Source organism: Triticum aestivum, chromosome 2A (assembly GCF_018294505.1).
Source record: "Triticum aestivum cultivar Chinese Spring chromosome 2A, IWGSC CS RefSeq v2.1, whole genome shotgun sequence".
Classification (NCBI taxonomy): domain Eukaryota; kingdom Viridiplantae; phylum Streptophyta; class Magnoliopsida; order Poales; family Poaceae; genus Triticum; species Triticum aestivum.
The window spans coordinates 785,883,700-785,899,974 of record NC_057797.1 but is presented as its reverse complement, the minus strand read 5'-3'; the positions used below and the strand labels follow the sequence as shown (position 1 = coordinate 785,899,974).

The 16,275-nt window shown below is 44.0% G+C and overlaps 3 protein-coding genes across 3 annotated transcripts; 2 read left to right on the top strand and 1 right to left on the bottom strand.

Moving 5' to 3' along the window:
* The first annotated feature begins 495 nt into the window (after nt 1-495).
* Nucleotides 496-2,913, top strand: LOC123191244 (uncharacterized). Its single transcript, XM_044604055.1, has 3 exons — nt 496-1,288; nt 1,502-2,494; nt 2,591-2,913. Exons 1-3 carry the CDS (start codon nt 500-502, stop codon nt 2,747-2,749), a joined length of 1,941 nt encoding a protein of 646 aa, XP_044459990.1. The 5' UTR covers nt 496-499; the 3' UTR covers nt 2,750-2,913.
* A 1,300-nt stretch (nt 2,914-4,213) lies between these two features.
* Nucleotides 4,214-6,780, top strand: LOC123191246 (UDP-galactose transporter 1). Its single transcript, XM_044604056.1, has 5 exons — nt 4,214-4,558; nt 5,125-5,374; nt 5,491-5,698; nt 5,923-6,154; nt 6,234-6,780. Exons 1-5 carry the CDS (start codon nt 4,448-4,450, stop codon nt 6,459-6,461), a joined length of 1,029 nt encoding a protein of 342 aa, XP_044459991.1. The 5' UTR covers nt 4,214-4,447; the 3' UTR covers nt 6,462-6,780.
* Nucleotides 6,781-6,904: 124 nt separating this feature from the next.
* LOC123191243 (putative 1-phosphatidylinositol-3-phosphate 5-kinase FAB1D) lies at nt 6,905-13,646 on the bottom strand. The gene is made up of 12 exons (XM_044604054.1): nt 13,319-13,646; nt 12,822-13,000; nt 12,154-12,696; nt 11,890-12,034; nt 11,405-11,752; nt 10,410-11,288; nt 9,820-10,154; nt 9,557-9,683; nt 9,295-9,456; nt 7,928-9,184; nt 7,571-7,831; nt 6,905-7,485 (listed from the first exon to the last, which is right to left on the bottom strand). The coding sequence occupies exons 2-12, from the start codon at nt 12,869-12,871 to the stop codon at nt 7,129-7,131; spliced, it is 4,464 nt and encodes a 1,487-aa protein (XP_044459989.1). The 5' UTR covers nt 12,872-13,000; nt 13,319-13,646; the 3' UTR covers nt 6,905-7,128.
* Between the last annotated feature and the right edge of the window lie 2,629 nt (nt 13,647-16,275).

Genomic DNA, 16,275 nt, shown 5'->3' with positions numbered 1-16,275 from the left:
AAACAGAGGGCTGAAAGTTCGCAAGTTCAGATACTGAGTTCTCAATTTCAGACACAAAGTTCTCAGGTTCAGATACATAGCTCTCAGGTCATTAATCCAGTAATACATAGTGGGCATGCAGCAGCTCAACAAACACAGGAACATGACAATGATGACAATGGCTCTGCAGTTTCAGACAGTGAGGAGGATGACAGTGATTATGTGGCAGGAAGTGATGACAGTGGACTGGAAGAGGAATATGTGGAACTAAGGGAACAAGCAAAGGCTTTTAAGAAGAGAATTAGAGACTCAAAGAGATGGGCTCAGAGAAATCCATCTGGTGTTGTTCCAATAGATCTAGTGGCATGTGGAAGAAGTGGTAGGAGAAGACCACTTTGACTCAGATGATGAAGATTACTCATATGATGAGGACAGTGATCATGAAGGAGAATTTGTTAGGAGGAAAACTAAGTTCCCTAGGTATAACCCTAAGGTAGATATTCCACTATTCTGCTTGGGAATGGTTTTCAGGAGCAAGGAACAGATGAGGAAGGCACTAATAAAATATGGACTTCTGACATTTAGAAGTATAAACTTCATGAAGTCAGAAGAAGGGAGGATCAGGGCTAAGTGTGGATGGCCTGGATGTCCGTGGACTATATATGGTGCTTACAGTAGCAGGTGTTCTAGATTTCAGGTGATCACATATGAAGATCAACATGAGTGTGCACCTAACAGAGACAATCACCTTGTCACAGCAAAAGTTATTGCTAGGAGATATGAGCACATCTTAAGAGCCAATCCGACATGGAAAATTGATAGCATTAAAGCCACGGTTCTGAAAGATTTCTTTGCGGATGTTTCAACATCAAAGTGCAAGGCTGCTAAGAAGATAGTGTCAGAGAAGCTACTTGCCGGACTGAAAGATGAGTACACCAAGGTGTTCGATTACCAGCTTGAACTACTTAGGAGCAATCCTGGGAGCACAATCCTTGTTGGCTTGAACCCTAAGTACATGGATCAAAATATTTTCCAAAGCTTCTATGTATGCTTCAATGCTATGAAAAAGGGTTTTAAAGCTTGCAGAAGAGTTATTGGGCTTGATGGCTGCTTTTTCAAAGGAGCATGTCAAGGTGAGCTTCTATGTGCTATTGGTAGAGATGCTAATAATCAAATGTATCCAGTAGCTTGGGCAGTAGTGGAGAAAGAAACTAGTGAATCTTGGGAGTGGTTTGTTGGCCTTTTGATAAAGGACTTGGATATTATTGATCAAGGTGAAGGATGGGTGTTCATTTCAGATCAACAGGAGGTATGTTGTTCACATAGTTGTCCATATTGGCTTTTTGTTAATTATTTACTTGTTAGTGATATCCTGTTAATTACTAGTTTATGGTAGGTTGCTTAGGTTCACTCTCCTTGACGAAGCGTGACCTACTCACTTTTATGCTAGGTACACTTTTGTAGGCTAGGTTAATTTGTCCTATCTACCTATTGTAATATATTTTTTGCAACTTGAATGTAGGGCCTTATCAGTGCAATGCAAAACTACGTACCAAAGGCACAACATAGAATGTGTGCTAGACACATCTATGCTAACTGGAAAAAAAAGTTTAGAGAGCATGCTCTGCAAAAGAAATTTTGGGCAATTGCCAAGGCTGCAAACAGAGAAGATTTCATGTATAGGAAGGCCAAGTTAGCTCAAGATACACCTGAAGGTGCAAGGGACATAATGAGGACAGAGCCTAAGCATTGGGCAAGAGCATTTTTTCCTGTTGGGTCCCTTTGTGACTCAGTCGATAACAATCTATGTGAGTCCTTCAACAATGCTATAGTTGAGGCCAGATTCTATCCTATCATCTCTATGCTAGAGAAGATTAGACACAAGATGACACTTAGAGTCCAAGAAAATAGGAGCAAAAGTGAAAAGTGGACATCTAGTGATATATGCCCAAACATTTTCAAGAAGCTTAAGGTGGCCATCAAAATGACTCAGTTCTGTGATGTGCTCTGGAATGGCAAGGAAGGGTTTGAGGTGAAACATGTCAGTGGCAGAGGAAGGAGCTATACAGTGAACTTGGACAAATGGACTTGCTCTTGTGGTTACTTTCAGCTGGCAGGGCTGCCTTGTTGCCATGCCATCAGTGCCATATACAAGAGTGGAAGAAACATAGCTGACTTCATTCATAAATGCTATTCAGTTGAGCAATTTAAGAAGATATATGAGCACTGCTTGGAGCCAGTAGAAGGACAAGAGAGATGGCCTATCTCTGACAAACCTAGACCACAAGCACCTGGGTATGTGTGTATGCCAGGTAGGCCTAGGAATAATGACAGGAAGAGGGAAGAGGGAGAAGCACCGAAAGGAAAGAAAATGTCAAAGCATGGCACTAAAATTACATGCAGCATGTGTGGCCACAAGGGGCATAACAAGACAGGTTGCAAGAATAATCCTGAAAAGGGGAAGAAGAAGAATGCCTTCCTGAAGAAAACAGGCAGGAAAATGAAGTCATCCGAGGTAAATACAAGTTCACTTTCTTGTTTCAAATGCTTTTGCTTTTTCTTAATCACTTGTGCATTCACATGCTTATGTACTCTCATATTTTTTTAACAGCAAGCAAACACTGATGCTCAAATCAGATCAAGCCAGCAAGCTAAAAGCATTGGAGAAGTTCAAGCACAAGCAGGATCAAATGGTGGGAAGAGGAAGGCTACCAAAAAACAGAATGTGCAATCCAAGAAAAAAAATCAAAGATGTGATATGATGGAGTAGTGATTTTCTGTTAGCATATTACTGAACTGCTATGTCCTTTTGTTCCTTATGTCACTCTGGTCATATAGTACCTATTGTGTGCTGAACTTATGCAAAAATATGGAACTAAACTGCTGTACTAGTGATTTTCTCACTCTGGACTAGTGATTTTACTAGACATGTCACTCTGGTTATGTCCTTTTGCTGGTTATGTCACTCTGTTAGCATATTAATAAATTACTTGTTATTTTGGTTTACTCAAACTGTGTTTGTGTAAGCTGAAATGTCATATATGTTGTTGAGAACATGTGATATGTTCTCACAAATTTACCTACTGTTTATGTGATATGTTACCAGAAATTTAGCACATATCACATAAGTAGCACTTCCTGTTGTTTTCTCAAGTTGCAGACTAAAGAAATGTACCATCAATTACCACATAAATAGTAGTATGGAATACCATTACATCATCCAACCATTACATCATTCAGCCATTACAAGATTTTGGCATCACATTCTTCTTCTAGCTATTAATGCAGTACAAATCCTGTAAATACACCTGCCAATAACATTTTTGGTTCAATCTCTGCATTCTTCTCTAGAACTTGTTGACTCAGTTCATCCCCTGTTCCAATTCTTTGGCGCTGTTCCAATCATGGTTGCCAGTCATCACCACCTGCAGCTTCAAACCTCCTGATTGTAGCCCTGAGATCGAGCCATAGTTCTGCAAGGAATGGGGAGCAGGGATCACTATGCCACTGAAAAAAAATCCACAACCAGCCTCTGATTCGAGTGTTCATACCATCAGAAATGGAAAGAAGGACGAGGAAGAATTGGTAGAGAAGATTGGGAGCTCACAATTTCATGGACGCAACACTAGTATCTTCCAGGGAGGAGGCTTCTTGCACGGGCGACCTTGATGGAGCCCTACGCCCGCGACCTCCGCCTGATTACGACGCACGGGAGGAGGAAGACATCGCCGTCGCCGCCGCCTCCGCCGTCGCCGCCGCCGCCGCCAGCCAGCCTACTGACGGACCCTAATTTGGTTCCCCTGCTGAAGCTCTGTTCTTTCCCTGCCGCTGCACCTTATGTGAGTATCCAAAGAGGCCCGCTGTCAGTCCATCGTCGCGTCCAGTTAACCCTAATCCCAGCCACGGCAGCAATCCCAACGCCCAAACCAGCTATTAGCACTAATGGGCTGGGATAAACCAGGATTAACAAACACAGGGTGATGATTTCAGGGATTCTCAGTTCAGGGTTTGATTCAGACTTGGAGAACAAAATCAAGGTTTTTTTTAGACTTTTCCCTAACAAAAACACCATTTATTTATTTATAAGATAAGAAACATCTTAATAACTGGAAAAGAAATTGTAAAGGTAGTAGGAGAAAAGTATTCGTGGTACTGTATCTTTCAATCAACCCACCAATCAATGGATTTTAGGTATACGGAGGAGAGGAGAGGAGAGATCCATTTGGATTCAGATTTCAGAGCGGCAGCTTCCTCCCTTCCCCTTCCTACTCTCTCCTACTCCTTCCCCTTCCTACTCCACTGACGCGGCCTTCTTCTTGTCTTCCTCTCCCCTTCCCCCTCCCGCCGCCGCCGCCTTCCTCCGCCGGGGCTGGTTCAGCTACTAACCGCGGCCGGGGGGAGGAGAAAGGCCGCCTCTTGTCCGGCCACCTTTCGGCTGGTTCAGCCCACGCGGGAGCCGGATTGAGAGATGGAGTCGGCCGCCGGCGGCGGGCTGGGCAGCATGCGAGCCGTGCTTGCCATCCTCCAGTGGTGGGGCTTCAACGTCACCGTCATCATCATCAACAAGTGGATCTTCCAGGTAACAGCCCCCTTCTCCCCCTCTCGCATCTCATCTCGCCGCCGCCGCCGCCAGGCCGCCCGCCGTCTCCATTGCTCGGATCTGCGGGTCGGGACACGGCCACGCCCCGCTTTCCGACCTGATTTGGTGCTAATGCGAGTCGGCCACACCCACAAGGAGCAGGAGGAGCAATTCGTAGCAACGCGTGGCTCTCCTTGCCCCCAATGGGGGAAAAAAGGTGCTCCCTTTCTGCGGTTTCCATAGATTCATACTACTCCAAGAAGCGCACATCCTCTTCGTTGGACTGGGAGCTGCCTCCTTCAGCAGCCCAGCTCATTCACTGGACCTAGTGGTTCAGTCTAATTTTGAGATGTTGTCCCCTTCAGCACTTCAGCTCACCACATCCTGTATGTAATCCTTAGTAGCAATGTTTTGCACCTGTAACCGGGACTCGATTTGCTCTTGGTTTACAGCGTCGTGTTCTCGACGCGAAAATGGAATGAACTATTAAGAACAATGACCTCCTTTGTGGAGAGCAATGTGTTTGTTTGCTGATATGGCATTAACCCTTATGTTTTCTTCTGCAGAAGCTGGATTTCAAGTTCCCCCTGACGGTGTCCTGCGTCCACTTCATATGCTCCTCGATAGGGGCTTACGTCGCGATCCACGTGCTCAAGGCGAAGCCGCTGATTCAGGTCGAGCCCGAGGACCGCTGGAAGAGGATCTTCCCCATGTCATTCGTGTTCTGCATGAACATCGTGCTCGGGAATGTCAGCCTGCGCTACATCCCGGTCTCCTTCATGCAGACTATCAAATCGTTCACCCCTGCAACCACAGGTATGGTACCGTCATTCTGTGCTCTTACTGCCTGCATTATTCCTGTTCACGAAGAAGCAGTAGAGTTGTGGTGTTGCTGCCTATAACAACTTTTCTGGCGATTCCGTGTGATGCAGTTATTCTGCAGTGGTTGGTTTGGAGCAAGCACTTTGAGTGGCGCATATGGGCTTCGCTGGTCCCGATAGTTGGGGGAATACTTCTGACCTCAATGACAGAGCTTAGTTTCAACGTTTTCGGTTTCTGTGCTGCCATGATTGGCTGCCTTGCCACGTCGACAAAGACCATCTTGGCAGAGTCCCTGCTCCATGGATACAAATTTGACAGGTACATGCTCATCTCGTTGTGTGATGTCTGATGCTTTAGCAACTGCTGTTGTCTGGCATACGTAATTTTAGAACATTTTATCTTCTTTCTTCCGAAAATGATTAGTTGTTTTTCAAGTTAGAGGATCACAAGATTTAGTTCTTAATGTAGTGTTACTGCCAAGTTCAGTCATGTAAGTTCTTGCCTCAGTCTGATGATTTATTAAGTATTCTCTGTTCCTACAGCATTAACACAGTGTACTACATGGCACCCTTTGCCACCATGATACTGGCTCTGCCAGCAATGTTGCTTGAGGGAGGTGGCGTAATCGACTGGTTCTACACACACGACTCTGTTTTTTCTTCGTTGATTATCATCCTAGGCTCAGGGGTGCTTGCGTTTTGCCTCAACTTCTCCATCTTCTATGTGATCCATTCAACCACCGCAGTGACCTTCAATGTTGCTGGCAACCTTAAAGTAAGACAATTGTGGACTATCTATGTTTTCTTCCCTCAAGTTTCTCTTCTGGTTCTAAAACCTGCACATTGTGCTGTAGGTTGCTGTTGCAGTATTGGTCTCATGGCTGATCTTCCGGAACCCGATCTCCCCAATGAATGCAATCGGATGCGCAATCACGCTCGTCGGCTGTACTTTCTATGGGTATGTGAGGCATCTCATCTCCCAACAGCAGGCTGCTGCCCTCCTGGGGAGCCAAGGAACGAACTCACCAAGAAGTCGGGTGGAGATGCTCCCCCTTGTAGGCGACAAGGAAGATAAGGTCTAGCAAGGGAATACTCCCATATTCAAGAGCCGTTCATTTCAGCGGTTGACGGTACATTACAGTTTGGGACACAGATGCTGAGTTGAGGGAGGCCAGTAAATTGGTAGGGGGGCAACACTTTCTTGTGAAGTTGCATATGTTGTACTCAGGCAAACTGTGAGGGTTTGTTCAGTCACTAGTTATCATAGGGTTGCTAGTTATCAACTTAATCAAACCCCCCCAGGACAATTCATGCGATTAGGATGGTGCTTCTGTTTTCTTGTTTTGCTGCCATATGTTTAGACCTTGAACTGCTGGTATGAATATTGATGCCATTATGATATGAGTCGTGTTTGCATCGAAATTCCATGGCGCATTGTCTCTGATTGAAAAAAAAGGACTTAGGAACATAAAGGTTAAGCCACTTCCAAAATTTAGTTATGCGGGAATGTAAAGAATTAAACAAATGATCTACAAATTATGTGATTTCACTTTACTGATTGTGAATTTTACAGCAATAAAACTTAGTGGTACATGTATTTTGGACCTCACTTTCCCCAAAAGTTTGCCTAAAAGATGCAAACTCTGGATAACTTTACAAGTGAATACACACACCCATCCCATGTACACTGCTTGCAAAATAGCTAAAAGTAAGCTTGGAGATGAACTCCATAACGGCGAGAGCAGTTCTTCACTGGATAGAGCACGACTCGGCTCGAAGTTGAGGCTTCTGGCTGTCGATCTTTGACAAGTTACAGTTGCCGCGAGTGCAATATTTACAGGTCCCTGAACTCTTCTTCGCGGTGGTCCAATCATCTGGGACCGTTAGGAAATACTTGGCCATGAACTTCCTGAACCTTTTCTTGTACTCCCTGGGTGAAATCACTGTCGGCGACTCATTCTTCGGCACTACGAGAGAAGTTTTCGCCCATGTCTCCAGTTGCTTGTCCCATGTGTATTGCCTCAGGTAATCGATGATGCCAAGTACAAATTCATGGTTTTGTTCATCGACTCCCACTAGTAGAGAGTAATCCATAACATTAACTGACTGCAAGCACAATATTTTTTGTTAAACCATATGCTGATAGAAACATGACTAATTTACCCGTGGTTCATGCGACGTAAATGCATACCGTGAGAAAAGATGTATCGTTCCAGATCGCCCGCTGCAAGAGATGTTTTGTTCTTCCACCAATATAGATTGGAGAAACACGCATGTCCTCCACAAAGTTTTGATCCAAGTAGACAGTGTGAGGGTCACTCGAGTCAGCTATGTATCGAGAGAAAACCGCACCTTTAAGATCGTATATCCGTGACACATTGTGTCCAAAGAGGAGATTTTCCATCACCATCAGATCAATCTTCACTTCCTTGCCATGCCTTATCTGCTTAACCTGAAATAGGGACGCTCACACTGTAAAAACACATGCACAACAGAAGACTTTTTTTTTTTTTTTGGAAATCATGCTCCATATATTGATGTAAAATACCTGATAGATGCCTAGAATTTTGGCAAGGCAGGTTTGGCTCCCGGTGTCGAGAGAGTGGTAAACATGCTTGAAGTAATCCGGGGCAAACTCTATGAAAGACTCGAACTCTGTCTTCTGTATTTGCTTGACGATGAACCTGCCATCCATTGTTTTCGCAAAGAAAGCCTTGCTCTTTCCGCCTTGCGCGTTCCATTTCTTGCATCGGCTTAAGGAAGCGACGTATGCAAGCTCAGATGGACAGCATTTCTGTCTAAGAGTGTAGAACTGATTAGCGTGCACACATATAACTGAATATTTTCCTTTGAGATTTGCTTTCCCGTTGACAGATATCTCCGGATGGAGGGAGGATGACAGGAGCGAGCTGTCGTAGTTGTACAGTTCGTCGGACAAAAAGCCTGCTTCAGAATCTGAAGATTCAGATGACCAGGATGATGAAGAGGCGGAAGAGGAAGATTCGGATAACATGCTAGTAGTGTCTGATGCATGACTCTCGACAATAGAATCCAGCAGGTGGCGGCGGTCCTCGGACATGGTGAGAGCACGGGAGATTATGCTGGATATCTCATCCTCTGACACAGACAAGACATTGCCACCCGGACCAACGACGAACCGTGGAGAGGGCACCTCTTCAGCAGATTGTTTGTGCAAGGGTGGCAGATGAGATGGCGAGTAGCGGTTAACAAGCTCAAATTTTTCCACACATCCGGCCTGAAGCTCCTGCCTGTAAGCCAATCTTAACTCACTAAGTGGACTCCAGACCCATTTCTCCCTGTCCTCCCATTCAGAAACTCTGAATTGTTGAATACCAAGTGGCTCTTGCTTAAAGGATATCGAACGTTGTACCATTGGACCATTTCCCTGCCCCTGAGCATCCAATATACCTGATGTTCTGGACGGTGCGCTAGCTTGCTTTTCATAGTGCCTATCCTGATGGGTTTCATCAGTCACTGCTGATGAATGTCTGTTCACCCCCAGTTCACCAAACTGCACTGGCTCAATAGATCCATTTTCCTCGGCGATATCATCGGCCTCGGCTCCAGTTGCCGTTCGGTCATGAGTAAGTTCAATAGTCACCTTCTTCATGCTGTTACTCATTCTTTCTTTTCCAGCAGATTTACAAAGTAGAAGTCCATGCAACCGACGGTCCCAGACATACTGTCCAAGCAGAAGGTCCTGATAGAGCCAATTTACATGAAGAATCTCATGCACCGAGGACCTAGACACCCCATGCCGATCAACAGCCTTCATGAGAAAATCCTGCATGATGATATCAAATTATCAATGGACAACCAGAAAAATAGCAATTACCAGAAATCATGAGTAACTTCATTAAATTAAAGTAACAGAAAAAGGGGCATGCAGTTTACCACAAACTCGGCTTTCTCATTAACCAACATCTCTTCGAGTTGAGAAAACTCTTCAACGGGAAGGATGGTGCCGCAGTTGATCACCACCTCAGGAAACTGATTCTTCATGTGCTCTATTATGTTTTCAACTTCAGTGAAAATGGTAACTCCTCTGGCAAGAACCTAAACGAACACGACAAAGGCATTAGAGTGAATTCAGAAGGTTGGTATATAAGGTGACCATGAAATAAAAATAAAAGAACCAAATAAAAACTGTACATACATTTCTTCCCTGTTGCTCGAACAACTCATGTGTACTGGGATTATGGAACTCAAGGGTTTGCTGTGGTTTGCAGGCGTTGTATATTTCGACTGATGAATACTGAAACATTGCAACTTTGGAGCCCAGCCTGAAAGTTCAGACCCCAAACCAGAAGTAAGAAAATTTATCAATATTATTTTTTGCAAGAGAAAAAATTATAGACAAACATAAAATAACTTCTTGAATCATTTCAAATAAAATGCTAAAGGATGTGCGTGCGTTACCCAAAAAAGCGCAAGCAGTCCCTGTTCACCGAGTGTCCACACACTGATAGCCTTCTATCAGCAGAGTGGCTTGAAAAGCTGAGTTCAAGGAACTTCCCGAATGAGAGATTCCGTGCCTCAGCCGACATCATCACTCTTCGAGATGATTTGGATATTCTGCTTTCCTGCTCACATCTTAGGCATCTAGTCCACATCCAAATTTTTCCTTTGGATTCACCAGACAAGCGATGCTCAGGCAGCAAACGCTTCACAAGAACTGTCAGGTTACCATCGCGGTGGGTGTAAGAGTACATGTGAGCCTCCGGAGGCTCTCCGCATGAGAAACAGCTTAGGTTCTGCCACAAGTAAATATTCAGGAATCATGAGCAGTTGTAAGTACCAAATTTGTGCAGCTGGCATAATGTTAAACAATAAATCATCTTCTTTTTTAGTAAACAGTAAGAAAGGATCCCTACTGATTCTTTTCATTAAAAGAGTCATGTACAAAAAGAAAACAGTAGTAGAAGGAGATTACCAGTGAAAATAAATTATCCCTGAAAATATTATCTAGATTGCTCAACATAAGAGGGGTAGTGTAACAAGAGCGTTACCTGATTCTGCAAAATGTCTTGCAAATATCGTCCTAAGGAGACGTCAAAATTTCCATAATAATTGATACGGGACAGATGACTCTGCTCACAAATGACCTGTTTTGCGATGCATTGGCTAGACATCAAAATCAGTATGCTTTGAGAATCCAACACGTCATCAGCCTCGTCAATGTGTAAGGTTTTCTCTTCACTGTAAGGGGTGCTGTGTTGCTCCTCATTTTCAAATGCAACTGACAATTGCTCATGTTTTCCAATTGTTGGATGACCAGCCAGCATCATTTGCTGATCTGTTTGTTTCTGGAAATCTTTTAAACTATCCGTGTACTCACCGGAATAATCAACTGGTCCATCAGTCATTACCATGGCATGAAGACCTTCACTTGGTACTTCTTGATTGAGCTCAGGTGTACCTTCTTTCTGGTGATCAGCTGTCTCTTGAGAAGTGACAGGTAGATAAATATTCTGATGGCGGAATTTATCGATGAATCCTCTCAGTGATCCCGAGACTGGTGTTACTAGCATTTTTTCAGAAGGAAGTGCATGATTTGAATGGATGGTTTTACTTGCACCCTCCGTGAGCCCACTCGAGCAGCCATCCGTCGGTGAGTGTAAGGCATCTGAATTTGCAGAATGAGCAGTACTTGCCTCTGCATCAGAAATGTGCTCCACGGATCTGTTATACCTGACACCATTCTCTGCATGACTGACAGGAAATGATGGCCCTTCCTTCATACCAACAGAGTTTGGAGCATTCAAGAATACCCTCTGATCTTCAAAGAAGGATGCCTCAAGAACCAGGTGGTACGCTGCAAACACGGTGTAGAGCATGACTTGCTTGACTTTCTTCAGTTCTTCGCTATTTGCTCCTCGCAATAATATCTACAGAAAGCAAAATTTATAATGGATTCATGAAATAGATTCAACATGAATGAATCTTATGTATGATAATATTGACACTGAACAAATCTTCTATATGATAGACAAAGCACGCCTACCGTGCAGCCCAACGGCCTGGGAAAGCCTTCCAAGAACATCAATGTTTTCAATGTCCTCTTCCCTCCATCACCGGCACTGTTATGCTCCTCCACCATCTTTTCTATGTGGAAATAGTCGCACTGCTTCAGCTTCGTCGTGGTCATGATGTCTAAGACAGAGACTATAGGAGATCCAGAACAGCGAGCAATTCTCTGCAACCGGTCGAGCTTCATATCGAGCACCAGAGTGACACCTTGGTTCAGTAGAAGCTCCTGTATGTCCCGTGAAACTGTTTTCTCCACCAGGATGACATCTGGAGCACATTTCTCCATCACTTGGCTGATGGCCTTTTCCAAATGGTCCTTTTCCTGTTAAAGAACATACAAAAAAAAAACCCTCAAGTTGTGTTTCAGAAAAGAGCATAAATCATCTCTGACATACAAAAAAAGACAGTAGAAATGCGGATTCAGTATTTGAAGAAAAATCATATATATGCACTTCCAACCTGCCCCATGGAATCAAATGATGATAGACCGACATCGGAGTCCCCGAGGGTGCCTCCGAGCAGCAGCAGCTTGGGGTTGTGGCACTTGGTGGGCATGTGCTTGTGAGCTGCATACTTCCTGAACACCAACCCGTTGATCACCTCACTGCAAACAAGAGTACAAGACACAAACAGCTCCATCAGAGCACCCTATTGCCGCAGTGACGATCCGGTGTCGATCAGCATACATGGCTTGTAATTAGGAGGATGGTATATATTAGTTACCACTGTCGGCGGGTGCCGGAGGCGACGCGCTTGACCTTGATATAAGACCCAGGGTCCATTTCATTTCCGGCTTTGCCGTCAGGCTTGATGAGCAGAGCAGCCTCCCAGGACAGGGCGGTTACGATGTCGAGCCAGCTTTCGCCGCCGTCATCTTCGTGGGGCAAGGATATGCCTGCAGACGTTAGGAATCGGGTTGTGAGCATCTTTAGCTGCTTGTCCATGGCCTTGAGCATCCCGGTGTGCCGGTCCTCCCTGGGACTAGGACTTGGGCTGGGTTCAGAGTCACTGGAGCTTGGCTGCCCCCAACTGATACCATCATGCCATTCATCATCGTCGTCGTCATCATCATCATTTGTGTGCACGCCCAAATGGTTGGTATCATCATCGTTGGTGGCCGGCTCTGGCGGTACCCAGACGGCATCACCCTCCTCAGGGTTATTGAATTCAGTGGCACCGTCAGAGTGGTCAGGTTGCTTGACCGTGGTTTGGTACGCCGGCAGCAGGAAATGGACACGGTTCGGTTTACCGTCGACGCTGCCATCCCTGCAGCAGCAGCAGCAGCAGATACAGGTACATGTATATTTTTGCCTCAGAACCAAAATAGAGTACCTACTAGGCTGCTAGGGATGCAGGATTAGGAGGGAAAATGAGATGACAGACACACATACCTACTGATACTGCTGGTGCTGGTGGTGATGATGAGCGTATTGTTATTCATGGCCAAATTACTGAAATTAAGCTCAGGTGCCCCCCTTGCTAAAATTAAGCAGGCTGAAGAATGATGTAGTACTATCTCTGAATTTCCTGCCTGCCTGCGTGATTGCCCCCCCCTCCAAGCTTGTGTAAACTGGAAGTGGAAGATATATTAGAAGAAGGTCATCGATATGAATGAATTAATCGACTCTGTCTGCAGCACCAAAAAAATATGAGGAATGTTCATCATGTTCATTCGGAGTACAAGTTTCAGAGTGTATGTATGTACATTTATGGAACAGAGTTAGGAAGTAAAAGGGGAACCCATCCGTCCTAGAGCGACAAAAAGAAAATCAATCAATTCAATTGGTTAATGAACCCATCCGTCCATGTCCATGTACTCTGTCTATTATCCTACTAGTAGTAGTAATTACTAGAGTAGATTGTAAAGAAGAAAGAAAGAGGAACTTACCCAGCCTCGCAGCTAGCTAGTTGGCCTCGGATTGTCGCCGGCGACTGCGAGAGAGATGAAGAAATAGGAGTAGGACAAGGGAAGAAATAGGAGTAGCAATGGAGCAACGGAGCAGGGCAGGGAAGAAATAGGAGTAGGACAAGGGACAAGGGAGAAGAAGACGACGAAGAAAGAGAGAGCCGAGCCGTGTCGTCGGTGTCTCCCTCCTCCTCTCTTCTCTCTTGAGTCTTGACAATCACCCAACCACCCAAACCAAGCAAAGCCAAGGATTGAGGAGATAGGAGATGAGGATTTGACCACCCGGCGCCGAAATCGAACGATTGATTGATCGATCGATTTTGTACTACTACCAAAAAAATCTTTCTTTCTTTCTTTCTTGTGTGCCTCGCTTTCTTAAAATGATTCTTGTGCCTCCCACAAAAAAAAGAAAGAAAGAAAGAAAGAAATTACTGCATTTGTGCCTAGCGTAGCCTAGGTACGCCGCGTGGGCAGGCCCAAGAGACAGAGTAGACGTTGCATGACATGCACGCTGACACATGGACGAATGGATCATCCATTGCCTTCTCTTGTCCACACTAGACGCACCTACGTGTCCAGCTTACCCAGCCATTATTCCATGATGAATCAAATCAAACTTGTTGCGCTGCTGCCCGCCTGAATTATTTGATTGTGCCCGCATATCCTGTGAGGATGCCGCACGCGATTATTCACGGCGTTTTCTTTCCAATTCACTCATTAACCAATTAGTATATGTTTTCTTCTTCCCGTTCATTAATCGGTTATTAATTTATTAGAATCTTTTCTTGTCCATACGATGGCGAGATTTAGTGCCGGATCATTAGACAGAATCAAGCATTTAACTACGTCAATCAACTGCGGTTCCAGTGCGTTGGTCCTGAGCGGCATGTGTGTATGATGGCTTCTCGCCTGTCATCGACAAGGTCATGCCGGCTCCGATAAAAAAAGTGACGATGGTGGCTCATTCTAGCAGCGACAATGCTCGTTCAGAAGTCCAGGAATCTCAATATAAATTTTATTACTATGTTTCATATGTTTTATGATTCCTTCTAATAATCCGGATTCCTTTAAAAACCATTATACTTTATGATTTCTTCCATCAATATATTTTATGATTCCTTCTAATAATCCTACTTTCCGGAAAATAATGGCCAATGTTTTCTTTTGTAAAACAATATTTATAACTACATGAAAATCTACGCTTGTTCCACTCCTGAATAGAAAATGATTGCCACTTTCAAATTTACTTTCGCCCAATGAATTACATTTTGAGGTGGCACTTCATCTTAGTGAGTAGGGATTATCTTTCTAGTGAAGCAAGGTGCACAGGTGACTGATATCCTCTAAGGTGGCGTTTGGTTCAAAGGATAACCACCCAGGGGATAGGGATAGCCAGTTTTAGAAGGGATACCACTCGTTTGGTTTGTGAGCGAAGATGGCTGAGGATAACCAGATACCTGGGAATATTCCATCAAAAGCTGGCTGAGGGGAGCCGCGAAATTATGGCGGATGGTGGCAACCACCCACGCGCGATGCCCTCCTGAGCCAGGGAAACATTTTCCTTCCTTTTCTCACCCCTCCCAAAAAATGATATATATGTTTTGTATAATTAGTTTATTTACAAAAAAGAACTCAAATTATAAGATATCCATCTTCCATCCTTCTTACCAAACATAAAATTGGCTACCCTTAACCACCTCTCAATTTGCAACCAAACACGAGAATAAGGATATCCCCAACCACGTGGTTAGGTATATCCTTAGCCAGCTAACCTTGCCCACGAACCAAACGCCCCCTAAGTTAAGTCATCTAACTTTGTAGAGGCTGGTATGTGAGCACACCAAGTCACCTCAGCAAAATCTCTTTCTGCAACTGGATGCACACACACTGCGAGTGCGTTTGTTGATATCACACACAAAGTTATGGAAAATAGGAATTTACTCTTGAAATTTTCAAGAAAAAAACATATTAACCAGTCATGATCATATAAAAATCGCAAGAAATAGGTTACCACATGAAAAACTACACTACAATTTTAACTCGCGTTGCAAAAAAAAAGTTATTGTTATTAATATTGATTTGCAAAACAATATATAAATGCATGATTTCCTTTCATACTTTTTTTAATGGATTATTTTGGCCAAGTTCTACAAATGAGCGTACTTGTGTCCAGAATAGCATTATCCTATGCGTACTTGTCAGGCCAGATGTGTGGCTAGCTATATTCTAGCTCATGTGTGCAAGCAAGGTGACATGATTGGATACACCAATAATTCCTACCAGAATTAATAATGAGAAAACTACGGATGATTGATCCATATTACTACTATTCAACATGGTGTTGACCATTTGAGCATCCGACGGGACGGATCTCCACGCCACAAACAAATAATTCCCCTGTCCACATATGCCCATCGTCTCCATTCGTTAATAAATGGTGTTAGACTCAATTTTTTTTAATAAATGGTGTCAACCGTTGGAGAGCATGAGAAAATTTTAAACCCGCAAATTAAGCTATACCATGGTCTTAAGTGCACCCACCATAAACATTTCGCAAACCGCTCCATGAGATAAAATGAAATTTTCACGTCTCAAAAAATAGCCAGATAAAGATATAAGATAGAAAATTAGTAAGTCGAGGAATCAAGCCGACCATGCAATCTGCTGTAAAAAAAAAAAAAAAAACCGACCATGCAATCTATCCTATGAATATCTTGATGAAAGATGCGATCCTCTCAAGATATTATGCATGTACGATCCCTTCAACAAAAAAATATCATGCATGTACGATCGATGAACATCCAGCTAGAATTTGGTGGTTAGACATGGACAAGATCCATGCAGAGACACATAGTCCAAATTCGATATGGGACAAGATTGTACGTACACATGCAAGGTGGTAAATTTGATGTGGCCGGTCAATCCATTTGGATTAACTG